The sequence below is a fragment of the Carassius auratus genome, unplaced genomic scaffold, assembly GCF_003368295.1.
Source record: "Carassius auratus strain Wakin unplaced genomic scaffold, ASM336829v1 scaf_tig00031126, whole genome shotgun sequence".
NCBI lineage: Eukaryota > Metazoa > Chordata > Actinopteri > Cypriniformes > Cyprinidae > Carassius > Carassius auratus.
The window spans coordinates 34,355-60,002 of NW_020525898.1; the positions used below are offsets into that span (position 1 = coordinate 34,355).

The window sequence follows — 25,648 nt, forward strand, 5'->3', positions numbered from 1 at the left end:
TCGTTTGAGCAGTCAAACAATCAAAAGAAAGCATCTTTAGAATAGAAAGTCACTTTCAAAATGAGATTAGAAACTCATTTCTCTGTGTGGGTACATTGTCAAACAAGTGAATGACATCTTCATCTGCATACATTGCGGAAGCACTCTGGATGTTATGCAGGAGGGGTTTAGGCAGCAGTGTCAGTAACTGACCCCCTTCTTTACATTCCCTGCAGTATTAAAACCACAAAGTGCGGCATCTAATCTCACAGATCCAGCACCAGATCTGCTTATCATAATTTACAGCCAGAAGTAAAAGAATGAGGTCAGTTTTAGGTCACTGATGGAAATACAAAAGGAAAAACAGAATAATGCATCTACATGTGCCTCTCAAATTAAAACTAATTTTTAGATGTCATTAAGATATCCACGTATAATGAATGCATATTTGTATTTCCTCTAGGACTTCTGCATGCTGATTCAGTGAATACTCTTACACACACACTCACACTCACAATAACAAGGATACAAATTATTATAAAAGACTTCTTTATTTCTATTCATCGTGAAGCACTTTCAACAAAATGATCTGTCTACCGTTTCATGTGTGGTACAGGACTACAATCAGTAATAATTCCAAGCTCAAGCAGTAGTTGGGATTTGTGTAAAAACTAAATCGAGGTGTCTAAAAAAACTCAGTTTAGATGCATTACAAGCTACCCAGAAATTAGCCAAAGAAAAGACAGACAAAATACGTTACAACAAAGATGGCCTTGACAAATGCAACATGTAATACAACTTAGAAAAGTATACTTATTTTAGACTCACAAAGGACACATACATTGTATGTGTTAAATTATTATTATTCTTTTTGTTGTTTGTTGTAAGGACATAAAAATGCTAACTACATCATTCACATATTCAGCAGTCTGTTTAAATACCTTATTTTTCTACAAAGTGAATTTACATTGTTTTAAAGTACAAAGTGCAAAGACTATGGTTCTCCATCGTCGTTTTGGTGGGGGCAGGATCTGCGGGACGGGACGGGAGCGGGAACAATGGCAGTGGCCACTTCAGCCTTGCTTCTTTGACAGGTTCTGAAAGAAGTCAAATGAGAAAATCAAGAAAGTGTGATTTTAAAATTTTATTTTTAATGTAAAAATGAGACTGTCTACTTGTATTAGAAAAAAGAGAGAGAGAGAGAGAGAGAGAAAGGCTGGAATGCATGTTGTGAATGTTAACAGCCACTGACATTAACTCACCAGTTTACTAGATGTTGTGCCTTCACCTGTTTTTGCCCCTGAGGAAATACCAATGAGAATGTTTTACAAGTCTGTTCTGCATTACATGACGGCAATACGGGTTATTTCTGAAAAAGTTATTAAACAAATGCAAGCGCTCATGGTCATTAAAACGACCACACATTCTTCAAACAATCTCAGCTGAACCTACAATGGGTAGAGCTCAGCATTTCCCTCATCCAGTCAAAGAGCAGGAAAGTTTATGCTGCTCGTAAGACAATGATCTAAATCTACGGATTTCATAATAAAAATGGAAAAAGAGAAATCATGTTGCGAAGTCATTATCATGTGAAAGTAGTTGACTATTTTTAGTTCTACAGGATTTCAAACAAACTGGATCTCACAGATTGGAATTCCAAAAGCGCAACTGGACCTGGTTTTCGAAAAATCTTATTGGGGTCGGTAAGAATTTATTACAGAGGGTTTATATTTAAAAAAAAATGCTTTTCTTTAAAACATTCTAGTCATCAAAGAAATCTGAAAAAAAGTATATATATATATATATATATATATATATATATATATATATATATATATATATATATATATATATATGTATATGGTTTTATATATAATGTTTTTCACAAAAATAGGCAAGAAAATGATCAAGAAATGTTTCTTGATCATTGTAACTGAAATATATCAACAGACAAAAGTTAGAGTAAATTCTCAAATACGTTTCAAATTATTACTGTTTTTACTGTTAAAATACAGCCTTGGTGAGCAAAAGAGACTTGCAAAAACCAGTGACCAGTAGTGCATGTTCCATTCAAATTGCATTAAAAAGTGCATTCAACAGAGCATCACTTTTGCAAACCCTTGCATTTTTTCCTGGACCATTTCAAATCCAATTATTCCCACTTTTCATCTAGTGCAGTAGAAACTAGTCATACTAGTCTAGTATGTAAAGTAGATGCCCTGATTTCTCGGACATCCATCAGGAAACAGTGATACTCACCCTCTTCCTTAGTGACACCCAGACAGCCCATCAGTTCCTGTAGAGACAGGGCTTTATCGTTGCTGATGTCGCAGTACTCCACAAACTTCTTCACACACTTCTTGGGTTTGGATTTTTTGCGCAGTAAACGCTTGAACGGTTTGATTTCTTTCTTTTCAATATCGCCGCTGGAATTCTTGTCAAGCTGACTGAAATACCAGTGCACAACTCGCTCTTCCAGAGTATGACTGGGGTCAGGCTCCAACATCCTGAATAAAGGAAAAACAAAATCTGAACATGTTTACACGTACTTTATTTTCTGGTTAAATGCTTTTTTTTTTTATGCTGCTTTTTGATCTTTAGGGGCCTGAACAGCAAAATCAATTATTCTTTTCAGTTAGCTAATGAACTAAGAAAATATTTTTACACCACACTGTAGGCAGGGTCAGTTAAATTCATGAAGAGGTCCATTACATCTACATCTGTCCTTTCTCAGTTTCTTTTTTACCTGCCGGCAGAGGCCGGGTCAGTTACTGCATGGACCATGTCTGTGGACAACGCGTCCAACACGCTGGTCAGGAATTCAGTCTTCTTCTCCCCGGGACATCCTGAAAAATAGAGAAATGTGAAGGTTACAAAAGGATCTGCACTATTTAAAATAACATTTAAAATAACAAAATAGTGAAAATTCAGCTTTCCATCAAAAGAATAAATGATCAATCCCAAACATTCAAATATCTGAATGTTATTTAGTTTTGCTTTTTTTTTTGGTAGTTTTTTTTTAATGCACCAGACATTTTACAGTCCATGGTGCTGAATGAATGCAGTATTTAATGAATGATGAATACAACTCTTCTAATATAATACATGTCCAAAAAACCATGGTCCGTATTTGTTCATATATAGTTCTGCTAGTAAATGCATATAATGCTACACATTCTTGTGGCTATCTTAGGTACTGGCGTCATAGGTGGCCCAATAAACACTGAAAGATATAAAGCTGTCAGATGTTTTTACACTAACTGCATGGTGGAGAGTAGGAGTGTTAAACAATGTTACGGCTTCAGAGATTCTTCACCGCCTTGTCATAAAAATCAGACCTCCCCTATCCTGTCCGAGGAAGATGAGAGCTGCCAATCAAACCGAGGGTTTGGGTTTATGGTCACAGGTAAAAGCTTGCTGTCTGTGGGAACTGAGGCCTGTGGATGTTTGGGTGAAACCCACAAACCAGTCAAAAACATGTCCAGGTCATAATTTACCACAAAAAATGAGAAACTATATTTTGCATAAGCATAATGAACGTTCAGCCTATTTGTAGGATTCTATGAACTGTGTCATTTTCATGACAGTTAACCCAGCTAACAAAAAAAGTGTTCAAATTATGTTTTGCCAAAATGATTCATTCTCAGCAACCAATCAGGGACTGTTCAGTTACAGGAACGTTACTTTTGAATGTTCTCTAAACATTCTGAAACAAGAGTAACATTTTAAAAATGTTTGAAAAACATTCCATGAGCAATGTATGAATAACATTTTTATGCTAATGTTTTGAGATTATTTTGTATTAAAGACAACTTTTAACAAATGTTCAATTAACATTATGGGGGAATGTTTGTTCATAACTAGTTCTGAGAACATTCCTTGTTTGCTAGAAAACAATTAACTTAAGTTAAGATCCCTCCCATAATCCTCATCCTCAATATCATGCAATAAATTAGTAAATACTGAATGTAAAAAAATAATAATAATAATATGATGATGATGATTATATACACAAATTATATATACAAATTTTTTTTTTTTTTTGTCAGTAACATTCTTTAAAGTAAATCTGGTTTACAGCATGTGTTTTATTTCAGCTAATGTGTGTCTGTCTCATTCAGTAGCTTGTGTTATGAGTATATTACATGTATACTGGCCACCCTGTTCTTGGCTGCTTAGGGAGATTAACACACTCCTACACCTCCTTTCTCATATCCATCTGTCTTTCCAAATAAAGCAAGATAAAGAAAGGGAAAGTGTGTTTGTGTGTCTATGTGTGTTTGCAAGGAGGAGTCTTCACATGCTGGTCTGTTTATGGTCAGGCCCAGAGGCAACAGATTCTCTCGTGTAAGAAGTAAAGGCATGCTGAGGTCCTCGTGAACAGGTGTGTGTGTGTGTTTGAGAGAGAGAGAGCGAGCGTGATCAGGTAAACAGACGGCGTCACACGAGAGAAAAGAGAAGGCAAAATGACATTTAAACGGTTTGCGAGAGAGTGTCGTGCTGAAGATCTGCGTGAGTTTCTGCTCCTCACTGAGACCAGACACAGTAAAATATCCGTGCCACCTGTTCATATGAGGAACGGCATTCTTATGGCTTTTTCAATAAAAACAACATAACGTTTAGTGTGGTCTAGACACTCAATAACAAACATTTCTGACCTTTTAAGAATTCTTTTTGCTCTTGGCATTTTACATTAGTCAGAAAATACCTTTTTAATGTGACTTCGTATTCCATTTTAGTATGACTTTTTAGAGTTTGAACTGCATTGCTTGCATGAGTAAAGAAATTACAGCTACGATTTGTCAAATATAAGCCTGTTTGATTTGGTTAAAAAATATCCAATGTTATGATATGATATATGTATGTGCTAAGCAATCCAATGCTGCAGGAATGACATATTTTAGTTGGCCAAAACACACATTGTTTTCAAACTTTATTGTACAAGATAAAATACATCAGTAATAGCCCTAAGTTTTTTTGTGTTTTTTTTTTTTCACTTAAGTGAGCTTGAGAAATCTCCCCACCAAAAAACAGCTACCGCTAATTGAAATGCTGAGTTTGGATTCACTGAGTAAACCCATACAGATACTGCATTTCACAACATTTCTGCGTTACCCAGAATCCTACAGCTTTTGGAACTTACATAAAAACATTCACGTTGCAACAGAGTCGTGAGAATTGCGGTATTGGCTGTGGATTGTGGACGTTTAGCTGCCAGCAGCCGCCGGCCCCCATCAGCCCCCCTTCTACACCACAATTAACCAGCCGTGACCAGAGAGCTGCTCACACAACAGCACTGTACACATGCTGCTGGCAGCTTGAACGTCCACACACACACACACACACACACACACCTGAGGAACAGAGGTTTATTCATTAACATATTGAGATATTGGCATTTTTACCAGAGTGCATAGTGGCAAAGCTAGCCAAGTAATGGAGAATAAGACCAGCAATTAGTCTGTGTTTAGTTTACTAAGCTGGATCATTCTTACTATGCAGTACAGATATACAGATTGTATATCACCATGATATACAATTAATTGAAATGTTACAGTAAATTGAAAATGGGGCTTTCTTTTTTAAATAATTTACTACTTTGGGGGTACATTGTGTACTGTCCACTAAGAAAAACTGGCATTGATAAGAACAGGGATTGATAAGAAAATAAAGGTACAAAATCTGACACTGTGGTGGTACTCTTTCAAAAGGTACTAATAAGTACCTCTAAAATGTGCACTTCAGATACTAATATGTATCTTTAAGGCATTCATATGCACCTTTAGGGGTAATAAAATGTACCTTTTGAAAGTGTACTTCCCCAGTGACAGCTTTTATACCCTTTTTCAGGTGGTTTTATTGTATCCCTTTAAATGATAAAAGTTTGTTCCTTGATGACATCATCATCCAGGAAGTGACAACATGCTGAGGGACATCAACACCAACATCAGTGAATATTAGCAATGATTTGATGAATTCTGTGATTTTTTTTTATTTAATTTTATTTATTTATTGTGTGTGTTTGGTTTTGACACTCGAAAATGTTCCATTTTGTTCCATAAATCAGTGTGATAGTATAAAATGTATAAGCTCATAAAATATAAGACTGTCACTCCCTCACGGAGCAATTTTTCAAACTTATTTATGAATCCCTTCTCTTTTGAAGACATTTCTAAAAGGGAGGTGTTGTCTGATTCCAGAAAAAAAGGAACACATTCTCACACACTGTTTCAAAAGCCTGTTTCACCACTTAATCATAATTAAAGTATGTGGATACTCCTATTAGTCAAAGTCTGACCAGGGTTACTACACTTTGTTCAGTACCATAGTATTTCCATGATATTTTAGGAAGTACACAGGGTACTTCTTGTTAATAAATACCATGAAACTGTAATACCATAATATTTATACCATGCATTACAACTATTTAGAATCATGAGTATTGTTCCAACCAATAACACAGTACCACCACATTATATTTTCGTAAAAGTGGATATTCAAATGTATCAGAAGTGATGCAGTGAACAGATGCTAGTGGTAAAATCTTGAAATCATGATATTAATATTCTCGTTGTTCATTAATTATAAATTACTGTTCAGAAAAATTGTGGTGATAATGTTTTTAACGTTTTTAAAAGTCTCTGATGTTCACCCAGGCTACATTTATGGTGAAATATCATTCCAATTAAAAAATAGTGATTGTCTGCTTAAGAATCTTTTTTATTATTACCAATATTGAAAACATTTGCACTGCTTAATTTTTTTGTGTGTGTGTGGAAACAGTGAAACATTTTTCAGGATCTTGAAATAAAATAATTTATTTGAAATTATTATTTATGACTCCAAACTTTTGAACAGTAGTGTATTTATTTTTATATAAAATAATATTGAATATATAAATATTCAACATATCACCTAGTCCACGTACAGGAATGCAATATTGCAGCTCCTATTATTTTGAGCCTAATCAACAACTTCGTTCATGCTGGAAATGGAAGTCACTCCTTTGTTTCCTTGTTGCTGTTTTTTTTTTTATCTTTGCCCTCTACTCTTTTTTTTCTCTGTTCTTCGTCAAAGCCACTCCCCCACACTCATCCCTCCTTGTCATCCTCCTAGGCTCATGCTATCTATTGTAATCTATCTTTTCTACCTCCCCTTTCCTCACTGAGATGATCTGTTAACATCTGTCGTCTATGTGGACTGTAGGGTCGTGGGAAACCAGGAGATGGTTTTAGACTCTAGATGTCACCCACTTACCTGAGCTCAAAAGCAAAAACATATAGATGCATAAACAGACATTTTTATGTTTACTTTGTGCATTTTGCATGTGTTAAATGTGATATCAAATTTGCTAAATGAACCAAACAACAGGTGATGCACCTGTTAAAAGACACCCATTCAGGTGAATTATTATTTAAAAAACAGGTGGTGTTTTCCCTTTTGTAGCTTTGTTTCTCCTCTTGCTATTTTTGCTTTTGCTATCACCCTCCAGCAAGCCTTGGACAATATTTTGGCATCTGCTCACAAGCACACAGTTAAGCTCACCCTGCAGGTGTCTGCTCCTGTAATGGTCCTTTGGTTTGTTTGGATGGGCTCTGGCGTTTCCATCACATTTTGGCTGTTCAAATCTACAGCAAGAGAGAGAAAAAAAGAAAGAAAGAAAGAAAAAAAAAACAAAGAAGGAATGAGAGTGAATACAAAGCATTATTGTTTACACGGTGACATTTTTTGTTTTAAATAGCACAAAGACCAAAATAACATAATATTGTTGAATAATGTTGAATGGTGAAGAAAAGTCAATCTGTATTGCAATATATATTGCAAAACAATAATGATTCGTATGATATGCATATATAAGAAATGCAAAGTAATTGAGTGTTTGTTTTATCTATCTGTATCTATCCAGAAGGAGATTTGGGAAGCTAAGGAATGGAGTTAAAGACAATGAGTGGACAAAGAGAAAAAGGAAGTGTAAAACAAGAAAAGCGTTCATGGCCTCATTAGAAGAGTAAATGTACTCCAATCATTGCCAGGCGACCTGACCAAATAACAGAGAGAGAGACAGGAGGCTGATGGGAAGGTAGCACTTCCATGCATGCTCTAATGCGCTGTTTGGCACACAGCCTGAGGCTTTGTTAACTCAATACCACATTCATTGATGGTCAGAAATCCACCGCATCGCTCCATAACACCCCTGCAGCTCATTAAAGGTGCCTCTGAACACAGAGAGTGTCACTGACCCCTGGCAAACACACTCACAATGATTTGTCATTCTGCCGGGTTTCTTGCTCAGATTTGGGCCAGTTGATCCTGTTTGCTGATGAGTTTTTAATCAGAATAATTTGCTGGTGTATTTAGCTTTTCTTAACGACTGCAGAGCAGAAAGCTGCACTCGAAATGTTAAAAGAGACTGAATGAGATTAGGCCAAGTATTGGCCCTTGAGAGACTCCAAAGCTCAATTTTGTACCCCATAGTAAGTGGAAGAATGAGACCTGCCCCGAGTGTATATTAGATGTACTGTACTGAACAGGTCAACCAGCACTTACCATTTTAAAAGCCAAGTGGTTGGTTTTTCCTTTCAATAGAGACAAACTGCTTAAGTTGTATTCTGGCAGCTAAATAAGGACGGATTTGTTTCTTAGAGGCGCCAGAGTCATGTTAAAGTGTTTAACATAACATTTTGTTAAAGCTGATGTTAAAGGGCTAGTTCACCTAAAAATAAAAATTGGGTGAAAAGTTACTAATTCTCAGGTCATCCAAGATGTAGATGAGTTTGTTTCTTTGTCAGAACAGATTTGGAGAAATTTTTCAGTACATCACTTGCTAACTAATGAGTCCTCTGCGGTAAATGGGTGCCATCAGAATGAGAATTCAAACAGCTGATGAAAACATCACAATAATCTGCACAACTCCAGTCCATCAGTTAACATCTTATAAAGTGAAAAGCAACACTTCTAACTTCAAACTTCTGCTTCAAGCTAAAATATGAGTCCTCTATTTATTATATTGCCTTCTCCAGTGAAAAAGTAGTCTAATCTGAATCATAAGAGAACTAGCACAGCTCAAGCACTGTTTACTAGCAAAAAAAAAAAAAAAAAAAACCAGTATAAAAGGGTTCTAAACAAATATATTGATGGATGCTGAAGAGGACAACAGGGGATGGATTTGTTATTATATATTATAATCCCATATTTTGGCCAGAAGCAACCTTTCAAACTTATAATAATGGATTTTGTTTCGTACAATAACACAGTTATTTACTTCAAAAGATGTTAATTGATGGTCTGTGGTCATGTGGATTACTTGTGGAATATTGTGATGTTTTAATCAGCTATTTGGACTTTTGTTCTGACGGCACCCATTCACTGCAGAGGATCCATTGGTGAGCAAGATTTCTCCAATCTGCTCCAATGAAAAAACAACCTCATCTACATTTTCATTTGTGGGTAAACTTTTTCTAAAATGCATTGTATAAATAATTTCTTAGTAGTTAGTAGAAGTTGTACTTTTCACCTGTTTTTTATGTACAGTGCTTTGCTTTAAACAAAAATCCTATATTGAGTGCATTACCGTGTGGATGTTCCAGGTATGGGTCGTCCAGTGTCCACCAGGACACACCAGCAGTACCCGGTGGACGGATGGCACTGAACGGGTTTGTAAAGGCCACCGTGAGCACAATCCGGCACAAAAACTGCTTCATTTTTATGTTGTCTTGCTTCTTCCTGTGCTGACAGCTGCTCCTGATCACACGAGGTCGCTGAGGTAAAGTGAGGCAGAGGAAAAGAGTGAAATACTGCAGGAGACACAATATGAGTGAGTAAGTGTCAGTGTTCTCTGTGGTGAAGAGAAGCCAAGCATCTGTGTTTCCGTACAATGAAAGGAGACAGTGAACAGGAGCTGTCAAGCTCCAAAAAAGTAACTTCTCCTCAAAATTTCCATCAAAGTAGTACATAAGACAATGCACAATGGCTCGTCAGGAGTAGTTTATAGCATGCTTTTTCTAAAATAAAATAAAAAAAGTTACAAAAAAAATCCAATGTTATATATATCTAATTCCATGATTTTGGAAGGATGCTGTTTGATGTTGATAGAATTTATAATAAATCTAAATAAACTGTTATTAAAGTTATATATATATATTGTGTGTGTTAATAAATAAATCTAAATCTAAATCTATTATAAAATTTTAATCATATTAATTAAACTTAATTGACAGTTAAAAAAACCTTACAAATCTATTTATTGATAGATAAGCATTGCATTTATTAAATATGATATTTCATGATCCTGTGAGTGTGATACATTTGGTTAAAGAAATGCTGTTTGATATATAAAATAATAATAATTAATTTCAAGTAGTTACATTTAGTTTAAATAAAACACATTTAATGGAAGTTGAACAAATCAATTAAATACATATATTGTTTTATTATTTTACTTTTTCAACTTGCTATTCCATTCATACTGAGAGTTAAGCACTGCATTAAGTCTGATGTTGAAAGCATTAATAATAAATTTTAATTAATTCAATTTAAATCCAATTTTAATTAAATCCGTTCAATTTAATTTGAACAAATTAATCAAACTTAATTGAACAAATTAATGAAAGGCATAGATTTTTATAACTTATGACTCCATATTGAGAACAAGCATCACATTCATTAAATATTCATGATTATCTCTAAAGCTCATTTGAATTTGTTTCAGCTCATGTCATGAGGCCTTCATACAAGAACGCTGCCTATGAAGTCAATGACTGACTGGACGGTGAGGCCTTGGACACAGCCGTGCAGAGATGGATGGACAGCATGTTGGAGGGGGTAAAAGAGTCAGATAGCGCGAAAGTGAGAGCTTGTGCTTTATCTGCAGCCTGCGGGAATGTTTATGACATTAAGAAGTTAATGACTGCACAGGGCTCCTGCTGCTCGGCCAGAATAAATATTTACACATTTTCTCAGGGTGCCTGCACTTGCTGTGTCTTTAAAATGAAGATAGTGACCTTGGGCAGAGGAACGCTAAATAAAACACATTGTTTTGGCAAAACAGTGGCATCTTAACACTTCCTTTCAATCCTCCAAGAGACACCAGGCCAGCCCCAAACACATGAATGATCCATATGGAGCACAACTTCTGAGCAATGAGATTTCTCTGCATCAGGAACCAATCATCTCATGTGTAACAACACAGCTCTCCAGCAATGCTTTGAGCCGCCTGATCTAATGCATGCAAGATTATTTAAAAAATATGTGTGTGTGTGTGTGGGGGGGGGGTGATATGTGGTTTCTAATGCATTCTGTGGCAGCACAAAATATGGTTGTCAGTCAAAGACGGAGGGTGAACAAACTCCAGGCTAAAAGGAGTCTAATGTTTGTATATTCTATTAACTATGCATGTTGTATCTTATTAGGAAAATAGGGTACTAGATATGGATGTCATGTCCAAATATTTTTCATGCGACTGAATTTGTATTTAAACATTATAATTTTATAAAAACATATTGTAAGCTAATTATAACACATACATTACAGTTATTAATACAGAATGCATTTCTATGCAGTTGCTAAGGTTTTTGGGGTGGTTGCTAGGATGTTCAGGGTGTTGCTAAGCTGTTTTTAGTGGTATTTAGTGCAGTGCTATGTGTTTGCTTAGGTATTCTCTCTCCCACATCCGTTTATAGTTACCCTCTCTATTTCTCTGAGGTGTTGTCAGCTCTTTGGCTTCATGTGTGCATTGTTTTAGAAAATGTTCCCATGGGTATTTCTCTTCTTTTTTTAAACCAGAGACATCTTTTCTTTGCCCCTTTCTTTTGTTCAATTCTATTCTGAGCATCTCTGAATAGTGATAATCACCCTTTAGACTTCAAGGAATCAGCCGTAATCAAAATCATCAGCGTTCACTGCACTGACGTTTTATTGATTGTAAATCTAAAGGTCTTTACAATCAAGCTATTCACAGACATTGACACACACAGACAAACATGCAAAAACAAGGCTATTCAGAAACACACAAACTCTGTAATAATGTCATCAGAATAAGATCTTTTAGGTTTATGTCATCATTTTTTTTCCCAGATGGGTTTTAATGACATCTTTGTTGATTCATTCATTAGATCAAAAAGACAGGCAATGGCTGAGTGCCACAGTGAGCTAAGTGTGTGTGTGTGTGTGTGTGTGTGTGTGTGTTTGTGTGTGTGTGTGTGTTGTGTGTGTGTGTGTGTGTGTGTGTGTGTGTTTGAGCAACTACAGCAACAGTTTCATATACTTACAGATAAGCACTGTCCCTAAAAACTATCCCTAAATCAAACAAAGAAACTGTAATTGAAATTAAAATAGAATAAAAATAAATAAATAAATAAAATAAAAAAAATGGTAAAATTGCAATTTATTAAAGTTACACTGGCAGCTAATCGAACAAAATAAGATAAACACAAAAATTACTATAAAATGGTAATTTTAAGGCTTAAACTATATATATATATATATATATATATATATATATATATATATATAATAAGCATTATATGACTAAAACATATAACAAAATTAGAACAAATAATGACAATGAAAAAAAAAGCTAATTCAAAATATTCAAAAAGATGATTCTCCTAGTAAATTTCCATGTGGTTCCTTTCAGTGCAGTGGCCCAAAAGAGGTGCCAGTACTCTATTATAGCCAACAAAAAATTATTTTCTGTTTTTTGTTTTTGTTTTTGTTTTTGATGACTTCCCTCATCCCCTGAGGTAACAACAACTATATTGAAGTGGTTTTATATACAGCAGTCAACAGGCGACCTTAATAATAAATCCTTTTATTGGTTTGTGCATTTTCTTGAGCTAGAAAGAACTACTGAACATAAATAAAATGTGCAAAAAGATTTTTTATAACTCCCAAACTGACTAAAATGATTCGCGATCCCCAAATTGACTCAAATGATTCGCGAAACCGCTCCGAACTCTCGAATTAATTCAAATGATCTGCGAAGCAGCTCCGAACTTCCGAACTGATTCAAATGATTTGCGATCCCCAAACTGACTCAAATGATTCGCGATCCCACTCCGAACTCCCAAACTGACTCAAATGATTCGCGATCTCCAAATTGACTCAAATGATTCGCGAACTCGCTACGAACTCACGACCTGACTCAAATGATTCGCGAACCCGCTCCGATTCCTCGAACTGATTCAAATGATCCCCGAAGCCGCTCCGAACTCCCGAACTGATTCAAATGATTCGCGATCCCCAAATTGACTCAAATGATTCGCAAACCAGCTACGAACTCCCGAACTGACTCAAATGATTCACGAACCCGCTACGACCTCCCTACCTGAGTCAAATGATTTGCGAACCCGCTCCGATTCCTCGAACTGATTCAAATGATTCGCGAACCCGCTACGAACTCCCGAACTGACTCAAATGATTTGCGATCCCGCTTCGAACTCCCAAACTGGTTCAAATGATTCACGATCCATACTCCGAACCTGGAAGAAGCTCTGAAAAGCAGTAGCGCAGGCAAAGGAGTAAAAAATCTATTAAAACAGATGACCAAATGAACTTTCTGAATGTTCTGGGCGCACGGAGAGGTGGCAGTACGCTCAAGAGCTATATTTGGAAGTGGCGGTACTGAGTACTACTGGTGCGTACCGGCCCGCTTAAAGCACTGGTTCCTTTAGTTTCAGAACAGATCTTTGAAAAGACACCATCATTGAAATGTAGGTATTTAACATGCATTATATCATCAATCATCATTTCTCATTAAATTCTTCAAAGATCAGATGATCTGAACTATCCATTTACCATAAAAACGGAAACTACAAAATCTGATTTCTTGAATTGCTCAATTGTTTCTCCTAGACAGTAATCAGATCAAACTGAGAACAGGTGGAGACTTCTGTTTAAGTGCCTTGCTTTTCAGTCTTTTCTCCTGAGAAAAACATCCCTATCTTAAATGCCTCAAAAAGTTTGCGAAAAGGTTCGAGATCTGAATATGAACTCAATATGAGAATTCTCATCAAAATCTTTTCGTTTCAAGATCTCCCTTTCACTTCTGATCTATACTTTTTAAAGGGGACGTTAATTGAGAGTGAATGGATTTGTATCATTGTAGGTTGCTTGTGTCCACACACTACTAAGACACATTTATATGCAAACACCATGTAAAAGTGAATTTTGCATCCAATGTCCTCTTTAAAGCTCTAGAATCATTTTGTATGTCAACAGGTGTCTGGTTTGTCTGTTTTTCTAATTTCAGCAGACACATCAATAGACAAAGTTGATTCTCAAAAACTGCAAAGTCCACTGACATCTCCAAAGCAAAGTAAGTTCATGAAAACTTTTAGCATTTTGCGATTTTCTTTCTTCTCGTAAATACCAACATCAATCTGGCTCTGTTAGCATTTTGTGTTGAAATGTGAAAACGGATTTTGTTGTTAACTCACATTGTGTTCTTGTCCTGTTTTGTCGGCTGCGGACCTGTTCTGTCCAGAGTGTGGGGTACTGAGAGATGATGTCTAAAACACACACACAAATGCACAAAACATTACTTTTGTCTCAAACCTCAGTGAGTACTCGATCTACACGGACTTTAAAGGCTTTATTGACACTCACCTTCTTCATCAGCGGACGGCTGGGTTTCCACTGCGAGAAACGTTGGCGGATCTGCATTTAGAATGGAGAAGATTTGCAAGGAAACTACAATTACGAGTGTCAGCTAAACAGTCACATCACATGATCCATAATGCATTTGCACATTGCCCGGCCAGGACAGATTAGAGAGATGGAGGAACCGAATATAACAGAGGAAGAGGATAAACTGAAGTACACAAACAGACAGATAAAGAGTTAAGGAAGTTTAGTGGTTATAACAGAGTCACTGAAGAAGAAAAAAATTATTTGCTTGACACCATGAAACACATTTATAATGACAAAAAGCAGTGTAGTTCAAATATATAAGTCTGTAAATGCAAAAATTCAAAGATAACACATAAAGCAAGACGGCGTCCAAATTTAACACTTGCCAAGCACTAAATGGGTGAAAAATTTGGCTGAAGTGACTTGAAAAAATGTTACTGAGAAACTTTATAATGATTTGCAACATAATGCATGGCTTTTGAAGACTTATTCTTTGTGGGGGATAATTGTTTATCTAGGAAAAATGTTCCCCTCGTGTGGCAATAAATCCCCATTCCCTTGACAAATGAAAGCATAAAAAAGGTCTTAATTCGGAGCAGTAAGTCTAAAATTTATAAAGTTGTTGCATGCACTGCAAAAAAATGCATGTATTACTCAGTATTTTTCATTTATTTTCCGATGCAAACATCTAAATATACTTAAATCAACACACTTGAGATGCAAAATGAATTTTAATAAAATTGAGTTTGTTTAAAACAAGAGCAAACATCTGTCAAAATGGGTATGAAAACTTGTTTTCCCATTGAATTAAGTTGATTTTTCTGAGCCCATTGGCAGATATTTAATCTTATTTTAATGCTTAACTTAAATCAACTTCTCAGAATACAAAACATCTTAAGTCATGACATTTGCACTGAAAAAAAAAAGACAAAAATGCTGAGAAAAGAGCTTATTTTTTTTGTAGTGTGATCAGAAGGAAGAGTAAAAGTTTTTTCAGTATCAACACTGGTTGGGTTTACTTGGTCTTAAAACCTTAAGAAATATCATATATAGTCAAGAAGTAATATATATATAATTCATGATAATGTATTTCTAAATACAAAAAATAAAAGCAAAATACTTTTTTTGTGACTGGTAAAATATGTATGACTGTCAAAACATGAGTTTTGGACACTGTTTACAAAAATAAGCCGCTTTCCCTGTAAAAAAATAATAAAAATGTTTTTGATTAGTTTAGATTTCAGTGATCTTCAGAACAGGCATGCAAGAAAGCGGACATATGTGTTATGTGTGCAGACGGGGATGAAGGAACATCTCTAGTCGCTGGCCACAGGAATCTAAAATGCTGAGAGCCGCAGGTGTGGTTAACCTCAGCAGGGTCACCATTAACTCATCAGAGGGCAGAAGATAAACTGCCCCTTCTCTCTTTTGGTGTGTTTTTCTCCACTAGCATCCTTGGGAAAAAGTTGGGGAACTTGGGGAACAGCCACCGTCAGCACTCTGATGAAGTGATAAAGTATTATGAGATCCGACCCTGTTATTTATATGACTCTAAAATTTCAGTGTAGCTCAACACATCAAAGATTTTCTATGTTTTTGTGGCTTTTTGCCTTTTATTTGATAGGACAGCCCTAAAGCGACAGGAAATGGTGGGAAGAAGGAGAAGGCGTGGGATCGGGAAATGACCCAAGACGCAAAGCCAGGTCATCATTGTGCTATGTGCACTACTGACCAGACCACACCTCTGACAATGGATCTGTTCCAAAACCTAGTGAGCTGCCTTCTAAGACAGCATCCTAACCATTATGGGATCTTATAAGTGATAAATGTATTTTATTCCTTTCAAATATTTAAACATTTTATATATATAAAATCTAGTAAGGATTTCTGAGTTCTGAGGCATACTTTGAATATACTTCTGAGAATTTGATAGGTATACTTTGAAATTTGACATTTTCTGAGTAAAAACACATTTTTAATCGATATGCTCTTTAGAGGAGGTAAAACATCTACGAAATAAACTTCAACAAACTCCTTCACATCTCTCTTAGTTGACTGTGTAAACTGAAAAAAAGACATTCACCTTAAAACTTTGAGAAGAAAAAAGACAGAAAATAAAATAAAATAGGAATTGGGTGAATATCTGGAGATCAGCTGGTCTGTTTTGTTTCATAAAAGGAGGGAATCAGTGCCATTAGTAATGCATGAGAAAGGTCTTCATCTGGAAAGAAGAGAAATGACGTCCAGGTGAAGTGGTTAATGTTTACTGTGGTGCTACGACAAAATTGTGAAGCCCTTCGATTTCGTTTTAACGCCTGTGAAAAGCAAAGTCTGTTATTACAGCGTCTCTCCAACATACGACCATTTACTTTCAGCCCTGAAGCAACTTCAGCACTCTCAATTCGCAAAATATTAGAATGGCAAGCTGTAACTCGCAGTTCACACACACATTAAAACGTAGCTGTCAGATTGTCCCTCATGAAAGTCTTTTCCATATCCAAAGAATCGTTGATGGTATTTACCTGATTTTCCTGGTTCTTTCGGATTTACTTTACCGTTCTTGGACCCTGAAAATAAACAGGACAATCACAGGTTAATCGCACTAAGATTTTAGCAAATCTACACTTTTATTTGAAATTACTTGCGTTTTTAATTATGCATTAAACCTCTACAGAGAAACATGGTAATGTTATGGAGGCTGCAGGGGGTAAATGCCATATGACACTATCTTGGAGTAAAAGAGCAAGAATGTTTGAGTTGGGCGCTTTGCCTGCCAAATGCGCATTTGTTTTCTGATGCTCCCCCAGACCTAAATGATTAAGCTGTTGCATGTGCAATTAAATCTAATTGGTCCTTTTCTAGTGAAGCTGTGGTTGTTGTACAAAGCCAAGCCAATAATGTTATGATCCAGGAACCCATGGCCTGCAGTGATTGAGTTTCAGTTTTGTGCGTGAGTGTGTGTTTAATGCAGTGCTATGCTAGTTTACTGCATGTGGCTTTGGTTATGTGGTATTGTTATGCTGGAACATTTCTGTAGATTAGGATTAGCTCTGTTCTGGCATCTCTCAGTGCAATGGCTTAGACGCTGAGTTTCTGCGTTTCTCTGTTGATTTATATTCCTAAACAACTGTAATGTGCCAAGACACTGAGATTGTGTAATCACTGTTTGGAATCACTTCAGAGTACTATTTATGATGTGAAAATCTCCTTTGAAAACAAAGAAGCACGTAGTAGAATAAAGGCATGGAAAACGCAGCAGAGGTCGCAGTGTGGTACCTTGGCATTGAGGTTTCTTATTGGCCACTGCTGAGCCGCTGATGGGTCTGCCACTGGGTGTCACACACCAACAATATCCAGTGTAGCTGTGGCACTGAACCTATTAGCCAAACACAGCAGAGATAAAGAAAAAAGACAGAGAGAGGCAGAAAAAATTGAGAAATTTGACAGTGGAATTGTCTGTCCATCTATTGTTATACATTTTCCAATATCTATCCATCCATCCATTCATCTCATACCTCGCTGTAGGTTCCGTCAGGATTGCAGACAGGAACGAATACCTGTGGGAAGAGTTTCTTGGCTTGTTGTTCTGTGTATTTCTTCTCTGCTACACACCTGGATGTATCTGGAGACACAACACAGGTAAATCCAGCAAACTATATAACCATCAATGTTATTGCATGGCAAAAATAACGCATTCTCATGTCTTAATTTGATCAGACAATTCATAGGTAATTTGTTGAGAACTGAAAATTTTCTTTTTCTTTATTATCCTGATTATCAAACAGCTAAATAGTTAAAAGGGAGTCGGGACTGCCACTGGAGCCCTCCTAAAAAAAATGCATGACACGTCTGCTTTTGGAGATTTTGAAAAGTACTATAAACTTGATGATTCATTTGTTCACAAACTGTGTTCATCCTTAAACTTTATTTCCCATTGTTCCACTTTAAGCACACAGTCACTATTCTGCTCATCGTGTCAGTGTAATATAGAAAACAGAAAGTCCAAAGAGAGCGAGTGCATTAAATTCAAACCGACAGGCGAGTCCTCTGGCGCTCTCTCTCTCTGACTGATGTGGCACGGGTGTTTTTTCTTTTCTTTTTTTTTTCACAGGAAAGGAAAGAATGGTAATGGCAAAAGAAAATGAAGCAGGAAATAAGACTTGGTTTCTTTTGCAGTGGCATGTGACCTCTCAGACACAGAATAATTCAAGATGTTTCGGAAGTGGTGGATCCCTGTGTGTGGTTGGGAATTAGACCAACAGTCCTACAGGAGTCATCCCTGTCTCTATACCAGTCTAGCAGTAAAACTATCGCAGATCTCGCTCTGTCATTCTGTGTTAAGTCTCTGTGAGCTGATGGTGTCCAGCAGGTTGTAATGCATCTGTATGTACATTTATGTGTGAGTGTCATTGTTGCAGCTGGGCAGAAAATCTACCGGACCTCAATGGAGGCATAAACTCACTCTCTCCACTGGGAAACCATTAAAACACTTTCAGTCCGGGAAGGCATGAGGGGATAAGCAAGGAAATCAGTGAAAAAGATAGTATGCGATGTGAATGCTAACTTACAGATATATGTATATACTGTATCATTCAGTGCTTAAAAAAAAGATCACTAAAATATAGTACTTAAAATTAGAAATTTTACACAATGTTTGTGTGAATTATGTATTTTATGCCTATTAGAGTGTCAAGTCAAGTCAGGTTACATTTATTTATATACCGTTTTTTGAAGTACAGTTTGTTTTAAATCAGCTTTACATTAATAAAACTAAACATTGACAATGTTAAGGTCTTTGCACACTGAGTCTGAAATCTTTGCATTTTAAAAAATAAATACGACCTCACGTTGTGGTAATCACATTTACATACTGCCTCTGAAATTTTCGTCCGTCATGAAAATAATTAGACCAGGTTCGACTTTCTGCATCCGTAGCAAGCATTTTGATAGGAAAGGCTGACCAAAAAAGAAAAACACCCCCTAAAAATGGCAACAAAAATTGTGCAAAGACATATACCGTATTTTTCGGACTATAAGTCGCACCTGAGTATAAGTCGCAACAGTCCAAAAATATGTCATGATGAGGAAAAAAAACATATATAAGTCGCATTTATTTAGAACCAAGAGAAAACATTACCGTCTACAGCCACGAGAGGGCGCTCTATGTTTTCAGTGGTAGACTACAGTGAAGTGACATTCAGCCAAGTATGGTGACCCATACTCAGAATTTGTGCTCTGCATTTAACCCATCCGAAATGCACACACACAGAGCAGTGAACACAAACACACACACTGTGAGCACACACCCGGAGCAGTGGGCAGCCATTTATGCTGCGGCGCCCGGGGAGCAGTTGGGGGTTCGATGCCTTGCTCAAGGGCACCTAAGTCGTGGTATTGAAGGTGGAGAAAGAGCTGTTCATGCACTCCCCCCACCCACAATTCCATCCGGCCCGAGACTAGAACTCACAACCCTTCGATTGGGAGTCCAACCCTCTAACCATTAGGCCACGACTTCCCCTTCAAAGGAGCACTGAGCAGCATAGAGCGCCCTCTCTTGGCTGTAGACGATAATGTTTTCTATTGGTTCATTTCGCTTAGTTAATTTCTCTTGGTTCATGTCAAATTAATTTTGATAAATAAGTCGCACCTGACTATAAGTCGCAGGACCAGCCAAACTGTGAAAAGGTGTGACTTATAGTCCGGAAAATATGGTAATGTTGTAACATTCGTTAATTATGAAAAAAAAGCAGTTTAAGCTGTAGGTCAGCTCTAGAGAAGATAACCGTGTAATTATTCAGCTAAACTTAGTTTAATCGGTTCATCGGTCATAAAAAGTTCTTAATTCATATGAACTTCTGTAAGTAGCTCTGCGGAAGGCTATTCAGCTCGAGTCGGATCAGTAACAGTGTTTCCAAATTAATTTACTTATTCAGCTCAATTCAGTTCAAATTTGAGAGACAAATCTTATAAAGAGTGCTGAAATAACTTTGACGTTTGTGCACAGCTGCACGATCCCTGAATGTACTTCCCGTCCCTTTCCAATCTAATCTTTCCTTTTTGGTTTTCTTTCACTCTCATTTTAGCGGAACGTAATTTGTCCTCTTTTTGTACCTCTTTTCCTTTCTCTCTCTATTTCTCACACCCTCTTTAATCCCAATGTAAGAATGACACATTGTGCTTACTAGTAGGGAAAGAAAGCGTGAACGGGAGACAGAAAGAAAGAGAGCTCAGAGCAGAAAAGAGTACAGGGCGCGAGAGTCTTCCTGTCGAGCCCAATACAATGAGAGTGTTTGTGAGCCGTGTGACCTTTGACCTCTGTGGTTACTGACATAGTTCGCCCCTCCTTCATACAAATGACCACCAATCTCTTACACATATGAATGCACCACTGTACATTTGTTTTTACACAGGCAAGATCCCCATCAAGATCTTATCAAAGGTGTTTCTCAATTTATGAATTTTGTGAAAATGCACCAATTTTTACCAGTCATTGTATATTTTTGTACTTTTGCTATTTCATTTGCATTCCAAATAAAGTGATTTTATAGAAAATATTATAATCCATTCATAAACCACAATAGATCTTAAAATTGTCTGTCTTTCAGGGCTTAACTGGAAAGGCTATAACATTACTGGTTCATATAATTTTTTTATACTGCCAGACTGGCCATCATCAGAAAAGAAAAGCAGTTTCAAAGACAATCATTTTTGATCATTTAATTTAATTTATAGTATTAAACTGAATGATTATAACATGTGTAAATGTAACTATATTTAATATATAATTAATATATAGTAATATTATTTATTATTAATCAATTAAATGCATAATTTTATTTTTGATTAAAGTTTTTTTTAAACATTTAACATTAAAACTTTTTTAAGAAAATGTAAATATATTTAATATATAATTAATATATAATATTATTCGTTATGTATTATATTAAACATGTTATTAAAATAAAAATATTATTACATTCATAAATTAAATGCTTTATTTTATTTTTGATTAAAGTTTTTTTTTAAACATTTAACATTAAAACTTTTTTAAGAAAATGTAAATATATTTAATATATAATTAATATATACTATTATTAGTAATATATTATATTAAATATATTATTAAAATATAAATATTATTACATTCATAAATTAAATGCTTTTTTTTTTTTTTTTTTTTTGACAAGGACAATCCGGAATAAAGTTGCATAATTTGTGTCACTTCATATCATCAACTGGCTTCAGATGACTGTTAGTCTGAACGCCTCTTAAGAGGACAATTTGAAATGTTAAACAAGGACAATGTGTTGTACTCTGCAAAATCCCGCTCTGTCTCGTCAAAGAATCATTTATCCCTAGATGGATTTAACCCTGCCCGCCTCGACCCTGACCCACAAAGGGCATCAGGCCAACCAGCAGCGGCTCACGTTTGATTGGTGAACTCTGACCTTTGCATGGCCCTCGTATGACTTCCAGCTGAGGGTCACGGCACTTTGCACGGAGAAACTCGCAGCGAGAACTGAAGGTCCGTCCGTCTGATGCACACAGAGGCTTACGAGGAGCTCCGGAACAATCCATATTACATTCTTTATCTTGCTCCACACGCAGAAACTGTGAAGATGGACAGAAAGAGATGTTAGCAGTTACCAAAAATACATAGCACACAAATATTGGGTAAAATAATACATTTCATTTAAATACATTTATTTAACACTTAAAATTACATTTCATTAATTTGGTGTATTTTGCAGTTTCAAGTATTATGTTATACAAATAGAATTTTTTCCAGTGCCCTTTTTTTTGTATGTGACAGTGAAGGGCTTGGTGTCTTTTGAGTTCAAGACACACTCCATTCTCTATTGTTCTGTCACATTCATTTACCAAATAATACACACACTTAAACAAAACAGAGAGACAAACTGCATTCACACACCCCTCTGTGTCCGTGTCATGTCTTGTTTCTGAATGACGGATTGCAGGAGAAAGGCGAGGTGCTGACGGCCTCTCGTGCAGTGCTTTTATCTGTCTGTCACTCTCACACCTGCACAGGTACGGCCACAAACAACTCGCACACTTGCACTGATTGAAAACTGTGTGTTTTTCTCTTTGTTCACTGCAGGAACGCTCAAACACACTGCAAACATCTCCTCATCGTCAGATTCAAGAGTGGACAGGAAATTGACGTGCTTTGTGTCGGGACATTATCTACACAGGTGCATGTTTAATGTTCAGATCAGTTATAATCGTCTAAACTGGTGAATGCAAAAATTTTTTTAAAAAGGTACTGAGACACACCAACACTCACCTGCAGCCAATAAATCAGCCACGGGAAAACAGCGAATGAAAGTAGTGTTGAAAGGAAACAGATTCTTCATATAAAGCTGATGGGTAGGATCATTACCCACTCAAAAATTAGCACTGGCTGTCATCCTACAAATGACTTTTTCTGTGTGTGTGTGTGTGTGTGTGTGTGTGTGTGTGAGGGAGCTCTGCACCTGGAAGATGGTTACAGAGGGGTTTGAGGATCAACCCTATGCCCTGGCGATGGGAGACAGCCCTGCTGTCATCTCTGATCGTAAATCTAGAGTTGATGAATGCTGGGGAAGTGTGTGTGTGTGTGTGTGATAAATGTGAGGCAAAGAAGCTGGTTCATGCGTAGCGGAGTGTACTGAGTGTACTGAGATTGAACTAATCTTTTTTTCTTGCTTTTTGTAATTGAGTTATTGACTATTTAGTCTATCTTAATGCCCCAGTGTGTGTGTGTGTGTGTGTGTGTGGTGTGTGTGTGCGCGTGTGTGTGTGCGTGTGTGTGTGTGTGTGTGTGTGTGTGTGTGTGTGTGTGTGCTGAGAGGTTTCTCTTTCATAGCTTACAAGAGAGTAAATGGAGATCTTGGAGATGTTTTGTTAAGGTATGACCTTTGTTTCTTGTAAAATTCCTTAAAAGTTATAACATAATAACCATAAATGACCCAGTTGTTGACATGCAGTAAAAGTATAAAGCTGTGGATAGCGGCATTTTTATGATGCAATTTAATTTAGTTTATTTTTGTTTTGTTTTGTTCTGTTTTGTTTTTTGTCACCAAAAGCAAACTGAATAGGAAGGGCTCAGTTTTACTTATACACTGCACCTGAACTTCAAAGTGGACAAAAAGTGATTTTTTTTAAATCCACTTTTTAGTTCAGCAACCATTCAACATTATTTTATTTATTTTATTTTATTTTGAAATCAAATTGAACCTTGAACCTTCAAGGTGGATTGAAAGTAAAATTTAACTTCATCTTTCAGTCCACAAATGAATTTTTATTTTTTTAACAGGCATGTAAGCGATACATTTATTCACTAAATCACACCTTCTTTGAGATTTAATTATTGCACTTGACCATTCGCAATTTCAAAAAAAAATTCGATTGGCTGCAGTACATCCTCTCTCTGTGTGTGACAGAAAAATATGTTTCAAAAGGACAACAGTCCTCTTCATCATCCTCTGCCCTGCCACGACGGGCCGCTTTCACTCCTAATTCAGAATATTTATGACTGAATGAACATTAAGTTGTGAATAAGAGGGTCTTATGTCTGGAGCTGGTTGTTTGGGGTCTGTGTGCACTGGTTTGTGACTGACAGACTCTTGCTGTCTGAGATCATGGCTGACACTGACCCCCCTCGAAACTCACAGTCCCACCACAGAATCTCTTTCTTCCCCTCTCTTTCTCTGTCTTATCTCTGACAAACACACAGTCTTTCTCTCTCTGTTCTCACCCTGTTCGCTCTCTTGCGTTTTCTTTGTGTCTGTCTTCCACACATGCGCTTTCTTTATCTTCCCTCTGGTCTCTGCAGCTGTGACCCGGTGCCCCTTCCGCTCCGTCATTCTCAGCACTGCTGTCAGGGAGCTCGCAGGAGGCCCGACAGAGATGTCAGGAAACAGATTCTGCCCGGAGTGCCGCCGAACCGACCACAATCGGCCGCGATGGTCATCTCGCGATCGGAGTTCACAGTCCTCCCACTCGGGCCAAGCGATCGCGGCCAACGCAGTTCAGTTCTGTCACAGCCAGCGTCCCAGATATGGACAAAACCAACACGACCACCGCAGAGACCTCATCGTGGCCAAGACACATTTTGTGATTCAACAATTCAGCATTTTATATCGACCCAAACCAGACCCCACAAACCCAGACACGGCCAAATAATCACCAATCAATTCAACCGCAGCCAAACCCAGACACGTCCATTGAGCATCACCGGAGGAATCTGAAAGCCACCCACGACCACGGGCCTGTATACAGGCATCAACAGCTGCTCACAGAGACACCAGAGGAGCAGCAGAACCGGCCAAACAGACCTCAGACGCTTCTGCACCATGAGAACAGTGACAGGATCGCATTCAGGACAAACATCAGAGACATCTGCGATGCCCATGCGCTAGACTTGATCGTTTTTACTTATACAGTATTCATCAGTATTTTAATTATCTTTTATTTTATATTTTCAATTTTTTATTAATGTTTCTTTAATGTTTAGGATATTGTGCTTTTTTCTAAATATTTTTATACCTTTAGGTTTAAACTTTTATCAGTAATATTGTACTTTTTGTTTTAAGTACATATTTAAAGGCCTTTATTTAAATTACCCAAAATGTTTTTTAATAGTTTTAGATTAGTCAACATACTGACAACTTGTTTAAAATTATATTATATTATATTATATTATATTAATTATTATTATATTATATTATATATATTATATATATTATATTATTCCTGTGCCACTAGAAGTGCTATTTAGTATCATTTATACAGTATTATAATATTTTAAATTTGCTTTTATATTTAGATTTTCAGTTTAAATTTAAATGTTAGTCTAAGTTTGATATATTATATTATATTATATTATATTATATTATATTATATTATATTATATTATATTATATTATATTATATTATATTTCTGTGCCACTAGCAGTGTTATTTTAGTATTATATACTAATATTTACATTAGCATTTATTTTTAGATTTCCAGTTTAAATTGTAATGTTAGTCTAAGTTT

General features: G+C 36.5%; 1 protein-coding gene across 1 annotated transcript; it reads right to left on the reverse strand.

The window, feature by feature from the left end:
* Positions 1-518: 518 nt before the first annotated feature.
* Positions 519-25,021, reverse strand: LOC113080379 (SPARC-related modular calcium-binding protein 2-like). The gene is made up of 14 exons (XM_026252550.1): positions 24,821-25,021; positions 24,365-24,495; positions 22,056-22,255; positions 18,123-18,229; positions 17,884-17,983; positions 17,130-17,174; positions 14,584-14,634; positions 14,415-14,486; positions 9,551-9,737; positions 7,525-7,607; positions 2,726-2,825; positions 2,239-2,486; positions 1,242-1,279; positions 519-1,076 (listed from the first exon to the last, which is right to left on the reverse strand). Exons 1-14 carry the CDS (start codon positions 25,019-25,021, stop codon positions 1,053-1,055), a joined length of 1,587 nt encoding a protein of 528 aa, XP_026108335.1. The 3' UTR covers positions 519-1,052.
* Positions 25,022-25,648: the final 627 nt, after the last annotated feature.

Excerpts from the sequence above, each read along its gene's own strand:
- LOC113080379 (XM_026252550.1), bottom strand. The coding sequence starts at position 25,021 with ATGGGCATCGCAGATGTCTCTGATGTTTGTCCTGAATGCGATCCTGTC. Across the intron at positions 17,175-17,883 it reads TAAGAAACCTCAATGCCAAG|GGTCCAAGAACGGTAAAGTA; the intron begins GTACCACACTGC and ends GTTTATTTTCAG. Across the intron at positions 14,635-17,129 it reads GAAAGAACCAGGAAAATCAG|ATCCGCCAACGTTTCTCGCA; the intron begins GTAAATACCATC and ends TTCTAAATGCAG.